The sequence below is a fragment of the Eretmochelys imbricata genome, chromosome 14, assembly GCF_965152235.1.
Source record: "Eretmochelys imbricata isolate rEreImb1 chromosome 14, rEreImb1.hap1, whole genome shotgun sequence".
In the NCBI taxonomy this organism is placed as follows: domain Eukaryota; kingdom Metazoa; phylum Chordata; order Testudines; family Cheloniidae; genus Eretmochelys; species Eretmochelys imbricata.
The window spans coordinates 9,110,880-9,136,113 of NC_135585.1; the positions used below are offsets into that span (position 1 = coordinate 9,110,880).

The 25,234-nt window shown below is 44.4% G+C and overlaps 1 protein-coding gene across 1 annotated transcript in view; it reads right to left on the reverse strand.

Annotated features, from left to right (window-relative positions):
• Window positions 1-270: 270 nt before the first annotated feature.
• Window positions 271-25,234, reverse strand: part of RHBDL3 (rhomboid like 3) — a 30,691-nt gene continuing 5,727 nt past the window's right edge. The window contains exons 3-6 of the mRNA XM_077833691.1: window positions 22,985-23,097; window positions 12,587-12,687; window positions 4,654-4,714; window positions 271-542 (exon numbers count right to left, since the gene is read on the reverse strand). Of these exons, the coding sequence (XP_077689817.1) occupies window positions 271-542; window positions 4,654-4,714; window positions 12,587-12,687; window positions 22,985-23,097 (547 nt within the window). The remainder of the gene's footprint in view (window positions 543-4,653; window positions 4,715-12,586; window positions 12,688-22,984; window positions 23,098-25,234) is intronic.

Below are 25,234 nucleotides of genomic sequence, written 5' to 3' on the forward strand. Positions count from 1 at the left end.
GGTCCCTACTGAGTGTTAACAGTACCTGTATGACTCATGTTCCAACTTCTCTCAGGCCAGTTCTATTGTTAGGTTTTAGCTTAAATAATCTTCTTCAGCATACAGTACAGTTAGAAACGATGTCACATGTTTCCTTAACTTGTGCATTTTCAGAAGACCATTTACTTATCCCCTAATAATCATATAAAAATAAATCCTTGGTTTTGATTAATTTAACATAGCTGGCAGATGAAAAAGTTTTTTGCCTCCAGAGTTCTCTGTCCCAGGCTCTCAAGGAGGTGGAGGTAGCTTCAGATCCAATAGATTGTAGGCAAAAACATTCCAAAAGATGGCGAACAATACAAAGACGACATAAATAAAAATAAAGATCCACCATAAGGACTGGTCTTGGAGTCTCTGTTCATAGTTCCTTAGGATGACCACGCCCAATGTGATGCCAACCAATACCCCGCCCAGGTGGGCAACGAAACTTGGGTGCGGACATGGGGGGTAAGCAGATGGATGGAACCGCAGCCACACAGCCCTTCCAAATTCAAAGCTCACTGGAACAGAGAGAGAGAGATAGAGAAAAGATAAGCCCTTTGTCCATCTCAATCCTTCTCTACCTCCACTTGGGGCTCCTTCAAGTCAATGACTGGAGAACTGCATGTGCTGTTTCATAAACATCTCTTGCTATCTCATGATCATTATTGCTATCTCATAATGCAGAGATCATTGCTTTACTGAACAGAGAGAAAGTGCACTCTCCTACAAGCAAAGGGGATGATATAGGCCAGTTTTGGCCAATCAGCTCACTGTACATCAGACATGAAACATCAGTGCAGGCAGATCGTGTGAAGTGCTCTTTTATTTTTGGTGTTTGTCCTGGTGTTTCCTAGGGCTCCGGTTGGTTTCCTGCTGGCTGGGACTCTCTACTATTCATTGAGCACTGACCATGTGTTCAGTACTGTGTACTGCACAGACATACCATAGAACACAAAGATAATCTTAGCAAGCAACAGAAACTGCAACCCAAATGATCTTGTGTATATGCCAGAGAGAGAGAATCAACCTTCATGCAGTTATTGTAATGACAGGGTTTCTTGTTTTGTTTACTTAATATTCCGTGTGAGCTGGGCCAGGTGGCTGTTGGGCAGTCATTGATAAGCCTGGCAGCAGAAACATGTTTGGAAGAGGAACCTGAATGTGGGTTTTGGTTTTCCTTAATGACTGGGCCAAACCAAATCCACAGCTCTGTACATCCCCAAACTTTGTGGGAATTCAGAAAGAGATCTAGATCAGAAATTCTCAGCTCTAGATGCTTCTCGTTGCTTTTTTGTAGAAACAAAGACACCTTCAGTAGAATCTTTTCTTCCTTTAAATCTCCCTCTTGGTGGCCGTTTCCTCCTCTTCACTTAGTCCAGTCAGCACATGACATATCTGTTTTCTCCCTAGTCAGGCACATCAGACCACCTCTGTACTCCTGTGACATTATCTGATTAAAATATGACCACATAGATCATTGTTGCAACCATGGTTATATATTTGCAGCAAATCTGGTACAAAGGTTATCAAGTGAGATGTCTATGAAAAGGTTATGATTTGCTGGTTATGATTATGCTATCTGTATGCACGTATCATTTTTGAATTTTAAGTTATAAGTATTGGCTCCATACCTGGATTTCAAATGTTTGCTCCTGGGGTAATGCCCACAAGGTAGCCAGCCAGCACACCTTGAAGGATCTATTCAAATGCAGGTAAAGTAACCTACAACATAAGGGCTTGATCCTGTATAGGCCCAAGTACCTTCAATTCGCACTCAGTGCCTAAGGCAATGCAGATGGCTGGAATCACAAATGAATTATAAATGTTAAGTCAGAATTTCTTCTTGAATTAGGACTAAGTTGTAGAGAAAAATCTCAATTGGAGGTTGTGCGAGAGGCATTCTTAGGCTTCCAGATTTATTTCTAGGACTCTGGTTGAGATTTTTACATTTCCATTTTTGTAATTTAAACAGTATAATGTAGCACTACAGAGATAACTGGCTCTGAAAACTGAATGCCCAGAACAAGCACAGCATAGTCAGCAGCAGCAACACAAGCTTCTCTGCACCTCCTGGCCCATGTGCCTGAGCACAGCACTGGAAGGGTCACCTCTAGGGGTGAGAGATTTGTTCTACCTTTACTCAGTTCCTGGCTTCTCTGATGAAATTACCAGCAAAGAAACTGACTGCAGTTGTGTTGTCCTCTGGCAGCTGCACTATGTCCATCAGTTCACCTCGCATAGATTACTGATAGCTGGTTTCAGTCACTACGGACCTGTGCCTGATTCAGACAAGTGACCTACAGCAGTGGTTCTCAACCTTTCCAGACTGCTGTACCCCCTGCAGGAGTCTGATTTGTCTTGTATACCCCAAGTTTCAGCTCTCTTAAAAACGACTTGCTTACAAAGTCAGACATAAAAATACAAATGTGTCACAGAACACTATTACTGAAAAATTGCTACCTTTCTCATTTTTACCATATAGTTATAAAATAAATTGATTGGAATATAAATATTGTACTTACGTTTCAGTGTATAGTATATAGAGCTGTATAAACAAGTCACTGTCTGTACAAAATTTTAGTCTGTACTGACTTCCGTAGCCTGTTGTAAAACTAGGCAAATCTCTAGAGGAGTTGCTATATTCCCTGGAAGACCTCTGCGAACCCCCAGGGATACGCGTAACCTTGGTTGAGAACCACTGACCTAGAGAAACAGGGTCTAACTTGGACATTACAAAAGCCCCACATCAATGGAAAAATATTTTGCCATGGACAGAATGTTGGAAATCCATTTTATCCTCTTTTTTTCTCCAGATGAGCCCATCCCTTGCGCACCAGCATTGGGAGTTCACTTTTGCATAGCAAGACAAAAGAGGAGAGATGCAGCCTTTCATTCTTAGTTGACATTACCTCTTGCCATGCCCTTTGTGGCAGCTGTGACCAGCTGGGGCACTCCTGAGTTGGTCCCATGGCTGACCCTGAGGGGGCTGGTGCAGGTGGTTCTTGGTGGAGCTGAAGAACTTGTTTCCTTTGTTGGTCTAGCAGAGCCTGGCCTTGGCTACCGGTAGAGCTCAGTGTCTGATGCTGCCAGCAGTTTTAGCTTTTCTTGGCCCCCCTTCCCCTTCCAGCTCCTTTTGCTTTTTTTATGAAGCTGGGTGGCTTTTGTCTTTTGACCGGTAGGAGTCACTGAGGGCAGATTTCAGAGTAGCAGCCGTGTTAGTCTGTATTCGCAAAAAGAAAAGGAGTACTTGTGGCACCTTAGAGACTAACCAATTTATCTGAGCATAAGCTTTCGTGAGCTACAGCTTACTTCATCGGATGCATAAAGTGGAAAGTACAGTGAGGAGATTTTATATACACACAGACCATGAAAAAATACACATTGTAAGTAGAGTGATCACTTTAAGATGAGCTATTACCAGCAGGAGAGTGGAGCCCATCTTAAAGTGATCACTCTCCTTACAATGTGTATTTTTTCATGGTCTGTGTGTATATAAAATCTCCTCACTGTACTTTCCACTTTATGCATCCGATGAAGTGAGCTGTAGCTCACGAAAGCTTATGCTCAAGTAAATTGGTTAGTCTCTAAGGTGCCACAAGTCCTCCTTTTCTTTTTACTGAGGGCAGAATTAGTCTATAGCCTTTTATATGGCACTCAGGTGATAGGCGCTAAATAAACCTTTATAATCATACATATATTATAATAACCACTAGTTTGACAGACTGCCTGTAGTAGGCTATTCAGAATTGCTAGTCCCCACTAATTAGCTGTCCAAGCAGCTGGATAACTTACCCATTCAAGCACTCAAATTAACATGAGAAAGATGGTTTAGCGCTTAAAGCCGCAGCCTCAGAGTCACTAGGTCAGTGTTTTATTTCCACCTCTGGCACGGACTTGCAGTGTAACCTTGGCAAGTAACTGGGGCCCAACAATGCAGACGGACACCAAGTGGTATTTTCAAAAGCATCTAATCAGGTGAGGCACCTAACTCCTGCCTGCTCAGGTGTTTTTAAAAATCCCACTAGGCACCTGTCTGCATCTTTAGGGACCTAAATACCATTGAAAAACTGGCCCTTTGAAGCCTAAGTGAGACTCATTGATAGTCAATGGGACTTGGGCTCCTAAGTACCTACATTACTTTTTAAAATGCAACATCATGGTTTTGGACAATTTTGTCCTTGGTCTCTATCTCTATGTGCATCACCTTCCCCTTCTGGAAAGCAGGGATAATACTTCCTTGCCACAGGGGTCTGGAGCAGCTTACTTCATTGGTGCCTGCCAAATACTTCGGAGGTCCTTAGACTGAGAGTGCCGTAGAAGTGCAGTGCATTATTATTATTATAGCATTGCCTATTGGAGTGTTCAAAGAGAAGCAGCGAGACCCCAGATCTTCATGAATGTCCATACGCCAGACACTGCTAAACAATGAAACGTACATTTTCAAATGCTCCCATTTAACATTTGGATCCAGATTCTGCATTCTAGAGTGATCAGGTTTCTGCTGCTGTGAATTCCGGTTGCTGGTTCCCAGCGATAGAGCCAAATTACCGCCTTGGGTTAGCATAACCACTAATGACAAAGGTAAACAAAACTGGATTATGTGCGCACCAAACGTATTACAATACTTACTACAGATCAAGGCAAGAGCCATGCGCAGCAGCTTGAATTGGCACTTCATTCCAGACCAGTTCTGAAAAAGGACACAACAAAAACAAAATTATGCTGGGTACCATGTATGCATCTTTTTATGCCGTGGAAATCTGAAGACGGATCTAGATACTTGCTGAACATCAAGGAACTTGATCTCGCCACACACACATAATGGGAAGCTCTGCTCCAATTGGTGCTGCCCTTGCCACACTCCTCAGGGTTCTCAACTCACCAAGCCAAAAGCAGACACGCATCAAATTAAGGATTAGACAGCTCTCATAAATCAGTTGAATCCTTCTGTTTCTTTACTCTGCACATTACTGGTCAGAAGACGAAGATGTGAAAGCATAGTAAATCCACAGAACTGGGAATCCCTGTTTAATCCCTCAGCTATACATGGGCTTTAAACTTCTATTTCTTTTGTCACGCTCTTTTGCTCCTTGATGGATGTTTACAGTTCATACTGGGTGTGAGGGAAACATGTGGGGAGGTAAGGTCAGGTTATCCCAGAAGTTTTAGATTATGTTACATAGAAATGATAAGAAGGAGCAATTTGAATTAGAAATGTACAGTAGTGCAATCCACGGTGTGTCTGTGGGCAGGGACACAGTTGCACACAGAGTGAGGACTCAGTAAAACTAAGTTTGGAAAAACATGTTGCAGGTCTATTTTTGTGGGTGTGTCCTCAAAGCTTGGAAGCCTAGCAAACAGAGAAGGGTTTGTAGTGGGGCGTTAAGGGGGCAGAGAGAATATAATTAGTTAACTCTTTTATCATCTCACCAACGCGTTAAGTGGTTGGGTTCTGAATGAAAGAACAGGATACACACTTGCTTCCTCCAGCTGAACTAAGGGAGAAGAATGTTCTTGGGTAATGAGAGAGGCATTAACAAGCATTGAAAACAATGAGATACCAAGATATTTCTCCCTCTTTACAGCAATATATTTTCTTCCCCTACCATCTCCTTTTGATCCAAACAGTATAGGAAGGAGCATGGAGACATCAGCATCCCTCTACTTCTTGCAAACAGGAGATCTGAATGACCTCGCACCCTTGAGCTAAATCACATCAGAGGATCAATAAACCAACACTGATATTATCTGCCTCCTGGAAGTTTGCAGCAGTGTTTGCAGTGCTCAAGATTTAAAGGATGAACTCAGGTCTGGAGGGAAAAGGTTAGACAGAATATTCAGGGCTTACATACTAGGGCTGGTTGAAAATGTTCCATCTAAACTGTTTTTCAACAGAAAATTGGGTTTTTGATTAATTTTTTGCAGAAAGTTTCTGCTTGCTATGGAAAACTTTGACTTTTCATCAAAAAACCAAAATCCTGAAAACAGAATACTTTACAGCGAAAAGCTTTTTAGTGGTTGTTTTTCTGATGAAAAGTCAAAACTTTCTAGAGGGAAAAAAATCCATTTCCTGGCCAGCTGTATTAAATACATAGATCATTTAGGTTATGGCCCACAAACAAACAGATGGGAGTTTAATCCTTTCTCTTATCCTCTGTCAGTGCAAACACTTAGATACCAAGTAATAAGTGCCTTAGAAATACCATAAAAGGATATTTACATTAGACATGCCATTGAAGCAAATGCATCTTGGAGGCAACTAATTGGCATAATGAAAACTAACAGAACTAATTATTTTTCTTAATTAAAGCAAAACATTTCTCAAATTATTGAATATTTAGTAAACTTTTACTAAATTTTGCCAGCCACAGGAGGTGCTTAGTTTGGTTAAAATTAATTCTGAAACGAGGGAGAAGAAGCAACTAACTTCAGAATACAAGCATTATCTTTAAAGCTTGCATTAGAAGAGGGGAGTTTCCCTCCCACGATAGTCTCCCTATTCCTCTCTCACGTCAAAAAAGCCCTGTGCTGACGCAAACCCCTTATTCCAGCCAAGGAGGTTTGGAAACGCTCCTTCTGGAGCCCGATGTCTATGGTTAGTATTTATTATTAATTATTATTATGTATTTGTATTACTGGTATGCCTAAGAGCCATAGTCATGGACTCATACCCCATTGTGCGAGGCCCTGCACAACCACAGAACAAAACAGACTGCACCTGCCCCAAGGAGCTTAGAATCTAAGTATTGTATTATAATAGTGCCTAGAGGCCTCAGCCCAGATAGGGGCTCCATTTTTCTAGGCAATGTACATGCACACAATAAAAGATGATCCCTGCCCCAAAGAGCTCACTACTCTTGGCTAGCAGTATGGAAGAGCATACATTGTAGATCACATTTGATATCTTAACTGAAATCTAATCATTGGTAGTTGTGATGGGGTCTGCAAGCCCTCCCACAAAAACAAAGGCAGGAAAGGGTTAAGAACCCTGCCTGCCTGCGACAGACAAAGTAGCCATGCCCTAGTTCAGCTGTGATAAATGCCAATTATGGAGCGACACCCCCCACCGCTGTGGTGCCTAATGAGGGCAAGCCCAACTGTAAAGAGGGAAGAAGAAGAAAAAGAAGGGACAGAAAAGCTTGGGATTTCTGAGGAGCAATAGCTCTCAGCCAGGACACACCAGCCTGCCTCTGAGAAACTACTGACTCGCTGGAGGTTGAGATGAAAGCCCTGAGGATCAAGGGCCTTTTGACTTAGCTTTATGTTATGCATATAGACTCTGCCTTTTTTCCTGATGTGATTTGAACCATTGGTATCTGGGCCAAAGAGTGATCCAGACCACTTGATGTGGAACTCTGGCACATGGTTGTACTCATCACAGCTGGCAGTAGCAATTCAAGTGTTTCGCCCCATTTCAAACTGGCATGAGAAATCTAAAGCCACTGACTCACCTTCTCACCATGATTTCCACTTTTCTGTCACTAGTTCATTGATTTCCATCCCCAAGAATTTCAGGCATCCCACTATTTCCTTGAGAGACCCCTTCCATGTGACCAGCCTTTCACAGCAATCTTGGAAAACAGCTTACAACCACATTCAGTAATCTTTGCAATAAGGAGCCTTTGGTATAATACCACATCTGTTGTGAGCCAGCTATCAGATCTGATCTGCATTGCACTCAATTTATATCTGTACTAATCTGTGTGGAAATCTGTGTGTACACACACACACACACACCTGGAGAAGATGTGTTCTAATAAAGGAAGAAGCCAAAGCATCAAGCTTAGAAAAATCTAATGCCTTGATCCTGTAAAGACTGAAGCACATGCTGAACTGTACATAACGTAGTCCTTATCCAAAGCCCTTTGAGACCAATGGACAGCTCCTATCGATCTGAGGAGACTTTTGCTTTCAAAGGGACTACTCAGAGTGCACAAAATTCAGCACTCGGGTAATTCTTGTGGGATCGGCCTGCATCTGCTCCCTTTCTTTACGGACTTGGATTTAACCTACAGAAGAAACTGTACAAAAGAGCTACAGAAAGCAGAAGAGTTGGCAATATAATTAGGCATGCACTGAATTCAGTGAAAAGATTGTCTAGTTAACAATCTATATAAAATAGGCTAATAAGACAAATAAACACACAAAGAGCATTTTCCTTGGTGTACAGGTCTCCCACTTCTTCCACTGGTCTGTCCTGATCTACATCCATTTGCATGGAAGGCAAAATGTAAAAGGACAGGTTAGGGAGGGGAGGCATGAAACTGACACTGGCCCTAGCTGGACAGTTTGGAAGTGGACTTCCAAACTCCAGTCCTGAACACTTGGGATCAATCCACTACAGAGATGGGGCCAATCGCAAAGGGCTTGTTCCAAACCCTATTAAAATCAATGGAAAGACTCCAACTGACGTCAATGATTCAAACCCAAAGTTCAGACTCCTGAAAATTTCTCCAGAGTTTGAGGCTGTTTGGATCTGAGAGTTTGGTTTTGGCTCATCTCTACATGAAATACATCCGTCCAAAACAGGGGTTTTGTCTTTGGTTGTTGATGTGTTAAATTGTAAGCAACAGATGTCTCTGTCGTTGGACTGAGTGGCAAGTCTCCCAATTTACTTCAGTTGGAGCCAGATTGCTATGTAAATTTCTAGGAGCCCACAAGTAGGTCAGCATTCATAAAGGGGTCATATCTCATCCCAGTTTACATCTTTATAGGTCAACAGTCTGGTTTGATACTTATATATAGTCTTGGAAGGATTAGATTTTAAATCACCGAGTGTCTATAACTGACATTTTCTCCCTCCATCCAAAAAGACTGAAATATCTTCTCACATTAATAATAAAAAGTTACAGAATGGAGAAATTAAATACATATATGTTGCACTCTCAGACAGCTAATGCTGTCAGTTTTATCTAGCAAATCAACTAATGGGAGCTATTCTAAAATAGGATTGTCTGATAATATTACTGTCCTATTTCTGAATCTTATGAACCTCAACTTCTAAAGTAATTAGGTTTTAAATAAATTGGTATAAAGTTTTGTTTTAATTTCCAGCTAGTGCCAAAATTTAAGGTTGGTAACAAAACGTAAAATAAAAAAATCCTTGGAAATAAACATTAATATAGTTGAAACCCATAAGAATAAAAATATTCCAAACCTAATTATAAAAATAGCATTATATTTAGCAGGAAACACTCAGGGTTTCAGGGATGAAAGATACACCAACTATGGGCTTGTTTACACTGGGAAACTATGTTGCATTAGAACACTTTAACGAAGGTGATTTACTCAGCATAGACAGGAACTGTCATGTTTAACATCGTGTCAGCTAACTGGGGTAACTTTTAGGGTTAATACACTGTAATTTCCTAGTACAGTTAAGTCCTATGAGCACGTGATTTCCAAAAGAAAGAAAATGTACAGAAATGTTTGTAGACTTTGCTCTACCAAGCAAATTCCAGCACTGTAATAAGACTGCCAAAGCCTGCCTGCCTGCCTGCCGTTCGATATGGGTTCACACTGTGAAGAATATTATGCATCTTGGACCACAGTTAGACACTTGCAGAATGTTAAGACACATGGACCACCACAGGTTCCTTGGGCAAGTCTCTGTCATCCACTCCCAAATCTGTAAAGTGAGGATGATAATACTTAGCCAATTCACTGGAGTGCTATGAGGCAGGCTTAATTTAGTTGCATTTCTAAAGCGCTTGGAAATCCTCACAAGGAAGATGCTGTAGAGCCCTATTCTATTTAGGTTCTTATATACCTCTTGTCACCTGACGTATCTAGAAATGCAAAGTAGTATTATTATTAGGCACCCAATCTCAGTTAGATTCTTTCCAAAGGAATTGTGCCTGTGTAAGGTAGCGTGAGATATCAAAGCATTAAGAGGTTCCAGAACAGCTCCCTACAGCCAAACTAACAACAAACTAAATAATCTACACACCAAAAAAACAAATATTAATGGGGTCCCGGGTCCAGCTCCTGATGTAGCAGGTGGTAATGTATTGAAACAATATTTTACAATATACAAAGTCTGATGTGGGATCTCGGTATAAATCACTTTGGCAGCTGCAAGAATGCAATCCGTGCAAAATAAAGTAACTCATTTTCTCTGTCCACAGAGACAGCTAACATAGTCAGATGGCTCTGAGCTCATGCTGATTAATACTGTTTCCTCCTTTACTCTTCATTTCTATGCAGCTTTGTTGGCTTTTTTTCCCTTATTATTTTCCTTACGGTGAGATGTTTTATTTCTTGCTCTTGTTGATTATTTTATTTATTTTCAGGAATTTTATTTATTTATTTGTTTTTTACAAGCAGGGATATTTTAATTTCCTTCAGTTACCAGGAGGCACAAGGGAAATGGAAGATTCAGATGAGATACTTTCCCTTCCCCCTCCAAACCGTCCGTGCAAAAAGACGAGTATTGTCAACGGATGTGATGGAGTGGCAAATGCAAAACGTCTTTTTCATTATGTAAGAGATTCTCACAGGAATATTAAGTGAGCAAGGGAGAAAGAAAGAAAAAGCACCAGTAACAGGTAGGCAGGAAAGGTTCATAGAAGTCAGTTCAGTCATTTCTTGGTATGCTACTGATCATTTTGCAAAGCGACTTGTGCTACTGTGGCAATCACTAAATAGGAGAGAACTGAAAGGTCAAATGATGCAACACTTCAAGAAACCTGAACAATGCACTAAAAATGAATGAACTCACTGGTGGGTGGATGGGTGTGTGTGCATGCTGCCCTCTACTGGATAGAAGCAGAAGTGCTCAATAGTGTGTCATAAATCATCTTCAGCTAACAGAGATTCTCCTGTAGCTCAAGGGGAATGGGATGCTGTGATTGTGGCACATACGAATCCGAGTTCTCTGCTCACTGTAGTCATGCAACTGCAAAGCTATAGAGGGCTATAGAATTATGATGATACTTTTAGGGCCAAATTCTTAAAGGTACAAATCTCAGTATTTACACATGGAAACTGCCATCCGTCTCAGCCACAAGTGCAACTGCAGGTGTAAGTGTCAGTGTGTATGAGCAAGTGGCCACATGCATCAGAGAATGTCCTAAAATTTTCAGGGCCCTAGATGAAGCATCTCTTCTGGGATGCTGAGCAGCCTCAGTGCTCCCATAGAAATCATTGGGAGCTCAATGGGCTCAGCACCTTGCAGGACTGGACCCTTAATTCTTAGTCTGATGCCCAGTGATTGGGGATAAGGGCAGGAGCAGAGAGAGAAAGAGAAAACGTTAATCTCATGAAAGTGTAATTTCTGCACAAATGTTTGTAGGTACCAAGACATCAATAAAGCTATGCCCCTGAGAAAATACATCCCCCACCCTCAGTTGCAAATGGTCTATTTCAGGCATTTAGTTAATGTGAATTACCCATCTTGGAAATTCATGTGTGTGTGTTAGACCTTGTGGGAGGACATTGTTTAACTGGCTGCTACACAATAAAAAAGCTCAAGGAGAAAAGAAGAAGAGTGGAGATGAAAGCACAGAGCTGAACTGTCGTGCCACGTGGGGCCAGTTTTTACACAGGTAGAACTGGGAAAGTGTATCCTGTATATGAAACTAGGAGTCACATACCTGGGCTCTATATTTGTCAAGGCACTTATATGGCCCCCTATAACCATAGCATCTGAGCACCTTACAACCTTTAATGTACTTATGATCCCAACACCTCCATGAGGTAGGGCAGTGCTACTATCCCCATATTACAGATCAGGAACTCAGGCACACAGAGACTGAGGTCACAAAGGAAACCCACGGCAGACCAGAGAATTGAACTCAGGACTCCCAAGCTAGCGTCCCAACCACTGGGCCATCCTTCCAGCCTATATGCACTGTAGAAGTCCAAAGTGTATGAGGCTCTGTGCATGCTGAAATGAACCTTCTCTCTATAAAGCAAGCCACCTAACTGTTATGCAGCCCGCATTAGCGAAAGACCATTTCTTCCAGCTGCTCGATTTTTCCTGATTCTCTTTGGTGATCATTTCAAACAAGTTTTATTACATAGCCAATGGGGTTTATTTACATTCAATATTTGCACCTGCATTTGGGATCCTGACTTTGTGTAGGTGCCCTGTGATAAGGGGTATGGAAATCCAAAGAGAAGGGGAGAGTTTGGAAAACAGAAAATAGGGCAGATCCAGATCTGGACAGGGTGAATAAACACACAAAAATTCAACAAGTTTGAAGGTGGCAGATTGACAGCTTTGGAAACTGAAGTCCTCTATGCACAGAAGAAGTGCATGGACGGGAGCACTGAGAGCTTCCCACATACAGTATCCCCTCCAACCAATGTACCTCAACCCTGGGGCAGAGGGACCACCTCTAGGGAAAAGAGGGCAATTCATTCTTTATGGCCCATTCACATCCTTGGCAGGCTGCCAAGAAATCATCAGATTGTGACCATATTTGTCACTATTGACCCAGGCTCGATTCAGACTGCTGAGTTAGCCATGACAGGCCCCACTGCCAATCTCCCCAGAGCCATCTAGTCTCCCAGAATTCATCCCCTTTCAAATAGGCTTGACAATCGTTCTGGTACTTACCATTACTATGTTGGCCAGATGAGCAGAAAGGAGTGCATAAACCCCTCCAGAGGAACCCACCACTGGCGCAGTCATGTCAGCTACTGATACCGCCAGGGAACCTTGGAAGAAGAAAACAGCTAATTACCATCTCCCCCGATAGAAGAACTCTCCACCTGCACCCTCTTTTATGCATTACGGGTAGGGTGACCAGATAGCAATTGTGAAAAAACAGGACAGGGGTGGGGGGCAATTGGCGCCTATACAAAAAAAGTCCCAAAAAACGGGACTGTCCCTTTAAAAAAGGGACATCTGGTCACCCTAATTAGGGGCTGCAGTCAGCAATACTGGGGGAGGGGAATAAATTGACTAGAGAACCTGACTAAGCCCAGTACCACTGCCAGGAAAGTGACACGTTTTCTTTTACATCGACTTTAAAACTACCATCAAATACATTTGATCAGGGTCAGCCACCGTGCTTGCAGCTGCTCTGTTTTGCTTTCTCTCTCTCTCAGTTTCTCTCTTTGGTTCTTAGTTGCTTTGTGTTCTGCTGTCTGTCTCTCTCTCTCTCTCTCTCTCTCTCACAACACACATATACACACCCCTCGGCAAAAGTTCCTGGGTGGGTTTATACACTCCTTTTGTCATAGGGGGGCTTATGCTGACAGTTATGTCAACTGAAGGATGACACCGCTGTCAATCTCAAACCTATAACCAGGTTTCACCCAGCTCTTAACAGTATCTTAAAATGTGTTCAGCAAAAGGAACCACAGCTTAGGCGAAAACAGTGAAGAACCATCAAAGAGATAAATGTGTCCCCCAGAGGATAAAATGGAAGTGATTTTAGTCCTGGCAAGATAAACATTTGCACAATGCGGAGGAACTGGAGACTCGTGACTGATCACTGGGTTCTGATATAAGGGTGAACAAGTGCAGTTTATTACTTAGGAAGATGTAAGAGCAGGGAAGGGTACAGTAACTCAGATGGTGACAAATGAAGTTTAAATCCAGGAGATGACAAAAGGATGAATCAGTTGTAGAGGAAACTGTTTCAAGAAGGCAGCAAGATGCAGTGGCTGGGGCACTGGATTGGCGGTCAAGAGGGTTTTTATTCCTGGATCTGCCAGCAACCCCCTGTGTGAGTTTCCGCTGTATAAAATGGGGTTCATGATGCTTGCCCACCTTGTAAAATGCCTGCAGACCTACAGAAGAGAAATGCTAACTATTCTTAATGCAAGCTTGACTCAGTAGAAATCACAGAACGATCAAGTGATCAACACCTCCTGCTCCAAACACGTGTGTAACCTCTTGATGGCCCATCCATGCAGGGCCAGGAGGAGAAAGGCCCAGCTAAAGCAGGGCACAGTCAAGTCACTTCCTCATTTTTATTGACTCTTCCTTTTCCAACATGGAAAGAGTTTTCTTCAGCCAGTTTAGGGCCTTTCCCTCTTGACCACTGGGCATCCTGCAGGGCTCAAAATATCTGTGCATCTGATCCAGTTCTCATTCATTGCTAGTATCACAATGACACCAAAAGACCACAGTTGAGGTTGGGGCCCCATTGCTCTAGGCACTGCACGCACACATGCAGATACTAAGAGACAGTCACTGCCTCAGAAAACTCACAATCTAAACAGATGAGACCCACAAAGTGGGGGGAGGGGAAACAGAGGCACAGAGAGCCGAAGTAACTTACACAATGTCAGTGGCAGAGCCAGGAATTGAACCCCCTGAGTCTCAGTCCAGTGCCCTGGCCCCTAGACCTCTCTGCCCTCCCAGCATGGGGAAGAGAACCAGAGCTCCAGAGTTAGTTTCTCAAGTCAGCTGAAGGGATGCTGGGGAGGAAAGATCTTCCTGTGGTTAAGAAAGAGAAATGGGTTCTGTTCTCAACTCTACAGCTCACTTCTTGTGTGAGGCTGGGCAAGTCACTCTGGAGCAGGCTGTGGTTCTTCCAGCCACTGAGGTCCTGGGCTGGTGTTGCTGGTGGCCCTGACTCCCCCACATCTTGCACTCTGGGCACCAAGCACCAGGTGCTGAAAGGAGAAGGGCTCTCTGTCCTCTCTTACACATTCATGCAACAGAACCCACAATCTGACCGTTGATATCCCCATGTCTCAGTTTGTCCAGCCTGTGAAATGGGTTTATACACCACCCCACAACACAGGGTGTTGGGAAGCTTACGTCATTAATGTGTGGGTGGGTGGCTGGGACTTTGGAGAGCATCCCATGCAAAGCGTTCACATTGCTCTATAGACTGTAAACTCTTCAGAGCCAGGATTCTCTCTTTTCTGTGCTTGTACAGTGACTAGCACAGCAGGGCCCCATCCCGACGGGGGGCCTTTGAGCGCTACCAAAATAGGCATATTTAATAATAATACAAACCATGCTAAACTTGTGTTTTGGTGTCTTCCCCAAAGCCAGCCTCAGGTTCTCACACCTCCCGAGCAGATCTGGGCTCAGTGCTGGGAGAAACCAGCTGACAAGTCTGCCAGGAAACCAGCTGGTTCATACCAAGCTTCACTCAGAGTTTGTCTGACATCTTCAGAGGGCCAGTGATGCTGAGCTTTCCAATACTCCTCTCGGGAATTAGGTTGTAGCTCCCTATGCTGGACGTCCTGGAGAACAGCAGCGGCTGGCTGCCTGGTAGTTAAACTCTCTTCCATTAACGACTTTGTTCTCTCTTTAATGAGAGCGGGGCCCAGTGCTTCCCTGGTGACGCTGGCTGCATGGGTTATTCAGCTGTGCAGCGGTTCTGGCAGCGTGCAGCCTGTACTGCATATTAACCTTGTTTACTCTAGCTGTTACCATCAATGTCATTTTGAAAGGAAAATTAGAGCCAGCACGGTTTGATTTTCCCATTAAGATGAAATAACTGGAAATCTACAGAGTTCCTTGCTTCATAAGTAAAATGAGATACTAAGTGCCAGTTGAGCCAAGCGTGACTCCAGCACTTCGAAAGCGGACAGAGAGCCAAGGCCTGAGGGGGTGGTCGTGCCTGGGACAGTGCACTTCACCAGCATTCCCTAGCTAATCCTCCATGCCGGAGTGAGGGAGGTCAGCATCCCGCCCATTGCGCCAAGACAGAAACGAAGAGGAAGAGAACGCAGGCCAAACCCTGGCAAGTGCTGAGGGACCTCAATACACCTTAAGTGAAATGCAGGAGGCGCTCTGCACCTCACAGAATCAGGACCAATGCGACTTGGGTTTGGCATTCAACACTCCTGTGCTCTGACAGACCATAATGCAACATCTTCAGTGCTGCAGTTCACTCTGCCATGCTGCTCGCTCAAGCTTTCCTATGTCACGCTCACTTTCTATGCACTTGTTTTCTGAAACAGCGGCTTGGACACAGACAGACACTTACATCCTCTCTTGGAACTCGCTCAAGCACTGACGGATCAAGGGAAAACACCAGTGGGATAGCTGCATTCAGGGTCCAATTCCCCTGTGCCAAGGGCCAGCAGAAAGCCTGCAAAGTGCACCCTTAAGCCCCAGGTGCTGCACCCAAGATGAGTTGAAATGACTAAAGTTGTTGCTTCAGATCACTATTTGATGCCAACAGGGCTGGCCTTATAGTTTACAGGACTCCAAACTGTTCTGAAGAGGGGAAATCGAGCCATGCATTACCAGAAGGGACCTACAAGCAAGTCAGCTCATTCCCTTTCTGGTGCCATTGTAGAAGGCGGCGATAGAGCCAGCATGTCAACTGGAGTTTTGAAATCCAGATGCAAGGTCTTTCTGAAGGTGCCCTCACTCAAACAGAAGTTATGGGCTTGATGCAGCAACACTGAGTGAAATCCTCTAGCCTAAGATCATGTCATGCTAGTCATGCAAGAAGTCAAACTAAATGGTTCCTTTCTGGCCTTAACACCTATGAATCTATGACTCTACATGAGCTGTACAGCTCGTGTGGGATGAAAAACACTATGCCACAGCTTACTTTGCTCGGGTCATGGCCAGCCCTGGATGCAAACACCACAAGGGGATTTTACAACACAAAGAAAAATAAAACATCCAGAGCCAGATGGGTTGGGATACTAGTAGGCAACAGAACAGCCCATCTGCTTCTCATCTTAGCACACTCCCCGGTTAGATTCCCACTGCACTAGCAGAGACAGGCTCAGTCAGAAAACAAGGACTCCCCGTCATCTTCTCCCTGTCAGGATGGTCAATAAAAGTTGTGTGTAAGCTAGAAATTTCAGAGAGCAAATTATGCTGGTACAATAATAATGATGTATCCAAAAGAAGACATGGTTTCTTCTATTCATCTCAATTAGACGCAGGCTGGGTCAGGTTACAAAGCTCCTTTCACTGTGAATTTTAGAAAGTAATTGAAGAGATGGAGAGAAAAGGCAGACAAAGCCTAAGCCAGCATCACGAGGCAAGGATACGAGAGATTATTCCTGATTAGCAAGGAAGAGGGAAAAAACACACAACGGCTGAAAGCAGCAGAGTCCTAAGAAGGACAAAACATTTCAAATGGACTTTTATGACTTTGCTAATTACTCTGCTAATATAGAGCTTGACTGTGGCTTAATCAAGTGTCAAGGCTCCATTGCACTATTCAAATAACATAGACAGGGTAATATTTTAAAAAGTACCTAAGTGACATAGGAACCTAAATCTCATTTTCAAAAGACTTGGGCCCCTAAGTGTCTTAGGCACCTTTGAAAATGTTAACTAAACCCCCACCCCCGATGGGACACAACTGGTGGATGAAGCAGACAAATGGAGTGGGCTGGGTTGGAAGGATGAGAGAACAATAAACTAAACAGTTTAGCAGAAGGCAACATTGCTGTGCCCCTGGGCCAGAGCATGAACTGTGACTCGGTGTACGTCTTCACTGCAAAAAATAAACGGTGCGTCAACTCAGGTTAACATAGCAGTGAAGACACAGCAACTCCGCTTTTAACATGGGTTAGCAGCTTGAGTTCAACCCTAAACTTCCCCACCGGCTTTAACTTCCCCATCGGCTTTAACTCGAGCTAAGACTGTTCCTAAGCATGCTGATTGTACTTAAATCAGAACTCAACAATGCATAAACCAGTAGCAGATGTCTTCTCCCCCATGCCAGCTCGGCTGCACTAGCTGGCTCACTGGGGGTGGGGCAGGCAGAGTCCAGCTTTTGCTGAATCCAATCCCTGCCTGCCCCTCTGTTCTCGCAGCAACAGCTCTCCCACTTGTACTGTGGGTCACTGCCCTGTGCTGGCTATGTAAAAGGGGATCCTTATGTCCCTTTACTCCCCTGCATGGGTGCACAGAGCGAGCCATGATTTTGCCCTGGATTAGGAGTGATGCATTTCTGTCTTTCTAGTTTTTCATACCATGTTCTTCACTATGGTAGCTCCATATGGCTGACTTTTTTACCATCTATAGTTACAGGTATATATGCAGACGCACCCATATCTGTACATAAACACACACAGAGAGCTCTGGGGCCCGAAAATTGCACTTAGCCAGTCCCCTTGCTATTCACAGAGCATGGGGGGGGGGCGGGGGAGACAGGCAAAGTAGGAGACTTGCAGTCCTAGCTGTCAGAAACCCAGGGTTTGCAGCTCCACTCTAGGGGAAGCTACTCCCTCTTACAAATCGACTGGAGTTTGCCAAAAGGGGCTACGCTCCAACAGACCTTGGGACTTCATTTGGACTGGGACTTGGGTGCTCAGGAGTGAACGAGTTGCAATGGAAGCTGGAGGAACATGGCGTTGGGGCAGAGGTGGGAGTCCCCTAGAGGCAAATGGGATGAACTGTTGTTTAGGGCTGTAGCCAGGGACCAAGGGAAGGGAGCAAAGGCTCGAGAGGCAGTGGTGGTACTGGAAGGAGCTGATGGATCTGAGTGGCTCAGACGGCTTTTCTTGGCAGAGACAAAGCAGGTTCTGCCCAATTGGGGGAAAACAACTGATGTTGTGTTACTCTGCGCATCTTATCCCTGCAATGCTGGCACAGAGTGTGCCTGGGAAGTTTGCTGGGACATGGCTGGTCAAGAGCCAAACACAAAGCTGTGTCTGTCAGGACCAAATCTCTCACAGGGCTTGTCTACACAGTGCAGTAGTGTGCAGCAGCGGGGTGTGAGTTCTAATGCACACCAGCATGTCTCCCACTAACTGCCCTGTTTAGACTCTGCTGGTGCACACTAGAAATTCTCTAGTGCAGATTAGCGTAGCCCTTTTTCAAACACCACTATGTTAATAAGCAGTAGGGAACTCTTAGGTGTGTGCCAGCTGTGACCCAGGGACCACTTCATACTAAATGCCAGAGGGCACAGGGTGCACAGAGTTTTACAGGGATCCCCTGGGTTGTATATATGCATACTAATTTGCCAAAGGGTGGCATGTGAGGTCTCTACCAAGAGCCAGTAGCCTGCAGGTCATCATAATCACCACAGAATGTATGGATGGATAATATTTAAGAAGTTATTTATCTGTACTAAAAATTATGTTTTTAAGGACTTGGAGGTAAGGCAGGTCACCACGAGGTGACATGCCTCGGACAGGCTCCTTTCAGGCAGGAGGTAATGGACACTTATCTCCCTGTCTGGTCATATGTGTATTGTAGGCTTCACAGTGTAGGCCTATTTGCACACTGAGCCAGATGCTGATTAAGAGATTCCACCAGAAATCTACCAGGAAGGAGTACCCAGGAAACAACCACGAGCAGGGGGAGGTCCTGATTGTGAATAAGGACAATGGATTGTTCTGATATATCTGGGGTGCAAACAGACATCCTGGATCTTTCACCGTGGGGGCAAGCTGACAAGCACGACTTGTCTCATGAATGGAAGATCACAGCCAAGCCTGACTGTAAAATACTGGAAGGACTTTGGGTGAGCATCCCTCTGTAAGACAGGAAAGTATCTAGTTAAGTAAGTCTAGGTTCTAGAATGTGGATTATGATTATATTTTATAGGTACCCATTTGTTTCAATACTTCTGATAGCTATCACTTGACTCTCTATACTCTGCTAAATAAACTTTTCCTTGTTTTCACTATAAACATATCTAAGTGTTGCGTGTTAAACAGAGCGGTGACCTGAGATGGAAGTGGTCGGCTGGGATGTACTGCTTCTTCAGGAGCAGCGAATCTGTGAATATTGTGAGTGTCCAGTGGAACAAGGTCTGGATCCTCCAGGGAGATGCACGGGGGTTGGAGCGTGCCTATTGTTAACCTGCAGAGAGAGTGGGGCCTGGATAGGCCTAGAGGAGAGTGTGTGGCCAGTGGAGTTGTGGAGCTGACTCCCAACAGGCCCAGACAAGGATTTCTCATGCTAAGGACAGGTGGTAGCGAGGTGCCTCACAGCTCTGAGTATCACATCATGGTCTACGCAGGCCAGTTGGCGTGCAACGCGTTGCTGTGCCTTAGAATTCACACCCCGCTGGTGCATATTACTGGTCTGTGTCGACAAGCCCGAAGACATTGTTAACAGGCTTTTCCTCTGCAACACGTTAGTAAATATTTAACTATATTCAATGTAGCTGTCACCTGTAGAGTTAGGGTGTTAAATCTGGAGACTCATTTCAGTCCAAGTAAGAAAGAAAGGGGCTTAGTCCTGCTTTACCCGCAAATCTCAGTGCATCCTTAACCCTGGAGCGGACGCCCCCTTAATTCTGGTAGCTGAAAGACACCCCTCCCCAGGGAAACGTAGCCAGGTTCCTGGGCTCTTATGGAGCCTGGCTGAGTGAGTTGTTCTCTGGCTGAGAAGCTAATGAGGAACCATTAATGAGAATAGTATTTACACAATTAAATCCCTGGGCGCTGTGCTGGAAACATCCCTTTCAGTCTCACCATCTCTGCACAGCAAAAGGTTCTAATAGCAGAGCCAAGCAAACTGGAGAGAATTAGATTAGAAATAATGAGCTATCCCTCCTGATGAAAGTCAGTTAAGGGCAGGGGATGAGCATGTTTGGGCTGCCCCATTTGTTTACAAGCTGTATTATCTCTCTATTTCTTCGATCTGCAGCATTAACCTGTGCTCTCTCTCACTCACTCTCCCAGCACAGTTCAAAGCACCAGGAACATGTTTTAAATCAAATGCGTCAAATAATTGGCTAAACAAATCTAACCACAAAGGGATATCGTGTGCTGGTTTTCTGCCTGTGATTCTTCATGTTAACAATTTCCAAGTTGTATTCACCTTGAGATAAGAAGGGATTACTTTCAGCACTGCCCTCCACAGCGTACTTAGCACAGTTAATGAAAGGAAAAGCATGTGCATGAACGGAAATCAGAGAATTCATTTAGAATAAGAAGAAGCATGGTAGCCGAGACAAACTAAAAGACGTGCCCAGCCCATCAGAAGCGTGTGTGGGCCTGCAAATCCTGGCTGTGGTTATAATTTGTCGGTCCTCAAGCAACAGCAGGCCAGAGCTACCAAGGATAAAGGCTGAGGCCACAGATTTGCTCCCTTCCAGTCCCACTACTAGAGGTGGCTCTGATGGCAAATCAATTCCACCTATGACCTCACAAACAAAGGAAGAGACAGAGTCAGCCTGCAGAGCTCCCATGTGATTTGAAACAACAAACCCTAAATGGTGGCTTGCTTTGCTTGCGCTGCCGGGCATAGGCCTTTTCTCAAAACGGTCCTAGTTTTTCACTTTGCATTTATAAGCAATTGGTTTTTTTAAGTCTGTGTATTTTTTGGGTAGCAGTTAGTCAAACGTAGACCCATCTGCCAAGCCCTCAGCGAAGATGTCAAGCTGTAAGCATATTTCCAAATAGTGTCCAACACAGTTTTGAGCCTTGGATCTCAGCTACGCTATGAGAAGCCAGCAGGGTGTGGGAGCTGGTTACCACACAATAGTACCCAACAGGGCCAAACCACGTTTCAGTCTTGCAGAGTAAGTGGGGTAGACCCAGATTTCAGCCTCGGACTCTGCAGATCACAATGGCTCAATAGACATGGGGTGAAGTTTTCAAAAGCACCTAAGTGACTTAGAGTATGTCCACACAGCCATGGGCAGCACATGAACCCCCTGTTCAGGGAGGCTAGCGTCCAGCCCTGCCCCTTCTACCCCAGAGGCCGTCCCTACCCTACCATACCCTATTCTTCTCCCCTCCCCTGCTGGAGCCCCGAGCCCCACCTGCAGTCAAAGGATCCCTGCCCCAGCCAGCTCATTGGCCACCCCGAGTCCCAGTCCGCCCAAGCCACAGAGGACACAAAGATGTGATCAGCCTCTGCATTTTACTGCACAGCTGTTACCACCACGTGAGATATACGCATGAGCTTTTTGGGTGCCCAAACTGAGAACCCTTAAAGAGGTCTGACAATTCAGAGAGCAGGGGCTGGTACATAAACTCCCTAGTCACTCCTGGAAATCTTAGTCAAATACAGACAGAGAAAAAAATCTTGGCTTCTGACTTTGCTCCTCCTTCTGAACTTGTAAATTCCAGCCAGAGTTTAAGGCAGAACAAGAGAGCAACTCTGCCTCCTCCTCCTAGAATGGCAAAGATATCGGGCCATCTGCTTAATCCCCAAGGGGCTAACACTACAGTGATGCAAATGCAATGTCATGATGCCATGACCACGCCAGTGATCAGTGATGCCATGAAGGCCCTGAGTTGGACAAGCCTTGCCAGTACTTCAGAAGCAGGAATCCCTGGAGCAGAGCTCACCAGGCTGCACAGGTACTGCATGAGAGCTCTACAGCAAGCACTGGTGGCTTTTGGGCACAGCTGCTGTCTTTCAGCAGATAAAGCACATTTGAACCAAAGCTGCCACGTGTCTATGCTCCAGTCAGAGCCTTCACAAGCCTCTGAGGTTTTGCTTAACAGGTTTCACAAGCCTCTGAGGTTTTGCTTTCTTTGATTTCCAGGCATGTGAGGTTCACGCCCGCTGAGTCTCAGATGGAGCTCCGAGGTTCACTTAAGGCACCCGGGCTGCACAGTTTGCAGAATTTGGCTCAAATGTTTAAAATATTTTTTTTAAACAAATGGAAAATTTTGCAATTCAGAATGGGGGCTACGTTCTTGTAAGTACCTGCCTGGCTTTCCCTGCCAAGTAGAAATGCATGCACCTCAAAGGAAAATGAAGAGCTAAAATCAAGGCTTCCTTGCTGCTGAAAGAACTGATATGGCAGAGACCTGGGGGTACTTTAGTAATTCCTGGCCACATCAGCACCATTGTGCAGGGTCATTCCCAAAATATTGCATCCTGCAGATGCTATTTGCAAGACAGACTGTATAGCCCCATTGGATCCATGTTTCAAGTGTTATAACCTTAGTGCTAGAATTACAATGGCAAGGCTAAATGGCCACCATCATCCCAAGCATCCCAAGTCTTTGGCACGGAAAGCAAAGAACTCCTGCCCAAGAAACGTCAAGAATAGGCACCTTTTCCTCCCATACCATAAACACCCAAACCTTTGAGAACATTGATTGTGATACTTCCAGCGCGTGGTCATCTGGGGTCAGACACACCACTTACCTGCTACAACTCCAGCAATGTAGACAAAGCCAATCCTTGCTGCTCCATGCACCATTTCGAGGGGAACCCCAACCAGAAGCTGAAGAGCAACATTGAGTCCAAGGTGTTCTATCCTGGGGCAAAGAAAAATACCATTAGTTGTGTTCTTTCTAACTGTGTTTTCCCCTTGTTTCCCACAATATAACGATGTCTTGGAAGAGGAGGCCAAGTGAGCCACAATCTAGATTCTAATCAGATTTCTTTGGCTTAGTCTATGTAACTTTCATGCATTTTTTTTTTTTAGTCACTGACCTACAGCTGATTTATCATCAATATTCATATCACATGCTCTGATACCTGCATTTGGAGAGACAGGCAGCTATCCCCCTGGGCATAGATTTTGTCATGAATCCATGACTGCAAACTCCACCACAGTGGCAAGGGGATAAAAACCATGACCTTTGTTTAAAAGCTAAACAAAGCCAAAGCCAAAGCCTAAGGAAGTCTCACCAGAAGTAACATTGGGGGTTTTAGCCTTGCAGGCTGCAGCCACTAAAAGACAATTTTGGCACATGAAATTGAACAGATCTGACATCATCCAACAAAGAGAAGTTGTGATGGATACAGTTCACACTCCCCAGTCATTTATTACAGGTTACCATGGTGGATTCCTTCAGTGAATTTTGTGGATGGATATTATGTTAGATTTTTACTATTCCAAAAGAATATTACAAAATAATCCCCAGATGAAATGGGCTAATTCTAGATAGGTAGAGTGCACTCCCTGATTTTTCCGTTAAAGCTTTTCATAAGAATTCTGTCTCCTCCCAAGATTACACCAAATTCTCTTCATCTTCCATGTTATAAGGGCCGCTATCTTCATAAGAAGACACTTCACCCTCTCAGTAGCATTGGTAACGGATTGCTATGACATGAAGTCTGCAGATTCAGACCAGCGGTTTTAGGAATGTTCCACACATTACTCAGATTCAAGCCTGTTATAATGTGAACCTGAACAACAAGGCATGGCCTGGCCTAAAGGAATATACGACATGGGGGAAAATGTGTGAACCAATGCATATAGCAGGAATGTAGAGCCATGGACTATTCACTGTGCACTGACCCACCAAATACACTGGGTGTGGAAGACGGTTAAGTGAAGACTATGTTTGATTCAGGGGCTAGGAATGCAACTGAGAGAAGATTCCTGGTTTCCTTCTATTGTCCAGCTCCACAAAATCAAATCCTTTTGGGAGTGTGCTTGACATAGTATTTTAATCTATATAATGGAAGTTCTCCCTTTTGATGCCAAATTGTACTCTGAAAAGATCAAGCTTTGGTGGCACAGGTATTCCTGATAAAAAAGACAGTGAGTAAAATATCCCGCCTGAAAACATTTTTATCATACCAAGCAGATGCTATGAAATGATTTCACCTTTAAGTGAAACCCTGCTCAGTGTAGTCCTCATAAATTGTCAAAGCATAATTGAAGCTACTGATGCATGTATAAAATTAGAAATAGCTTCTGCATGGAAATAAATAGCAATACTAGAGAAAAAGCATGATTACTGGAATCAGGGGACCAACAACCAAGCTGTTCAGAGCACGTTACATCACTTATTGCTTTTACTGCTAATCCTCCTTTGCAGCCCTTAGGTCCTTTCAAAGGCGGCAAAGTTCTTTACAAATAGCGATTGAGCCTCACAACACTCTTATTACACCCTTTTCCACACATGGGTACAACGGAGTACAGAGGAGTTAAGTGACCTGCAGCCACACAGCAAGACAGTGGCAGAGACAGACAAGAGCCCAGGAATCTTGACTCTCAGTCTTCTGCTCTAACCACTTGACAGTATGCCCTCCCGCTCTGCACATCAATTTGACATGTGAGTTTCAAGGCAATTCTAGGTTATGCACAGCTGTCCTATGACAGTTCCTTTTTCATCTTGCTGATACACAATGCAGCTTCAAGATTCGTGCTAGCAGGCCCCACCCCACGCTCCATGTCCTAACATTTGCTGGGCCTATCCCTATCTGCTCGTAGCAGGAGCAGAAAGAAGGTAGAGATTTCATGTTCGGCTGACATACGGTGGCTTCATGTGGGGGATCTATCAAGTGCAAGGAGGGATTGTGAAAAGCACTCGGGATTGACCTAGCTCTGCTCCCACTAGAGTCAATGATTCAATGCTGATGGGCTGCAGCAGAAACAGAGACAGTCCCATGCTGAGTGCTTGTGCAACTCCCATCTACAGTGCAAAACACAGCGTCAAG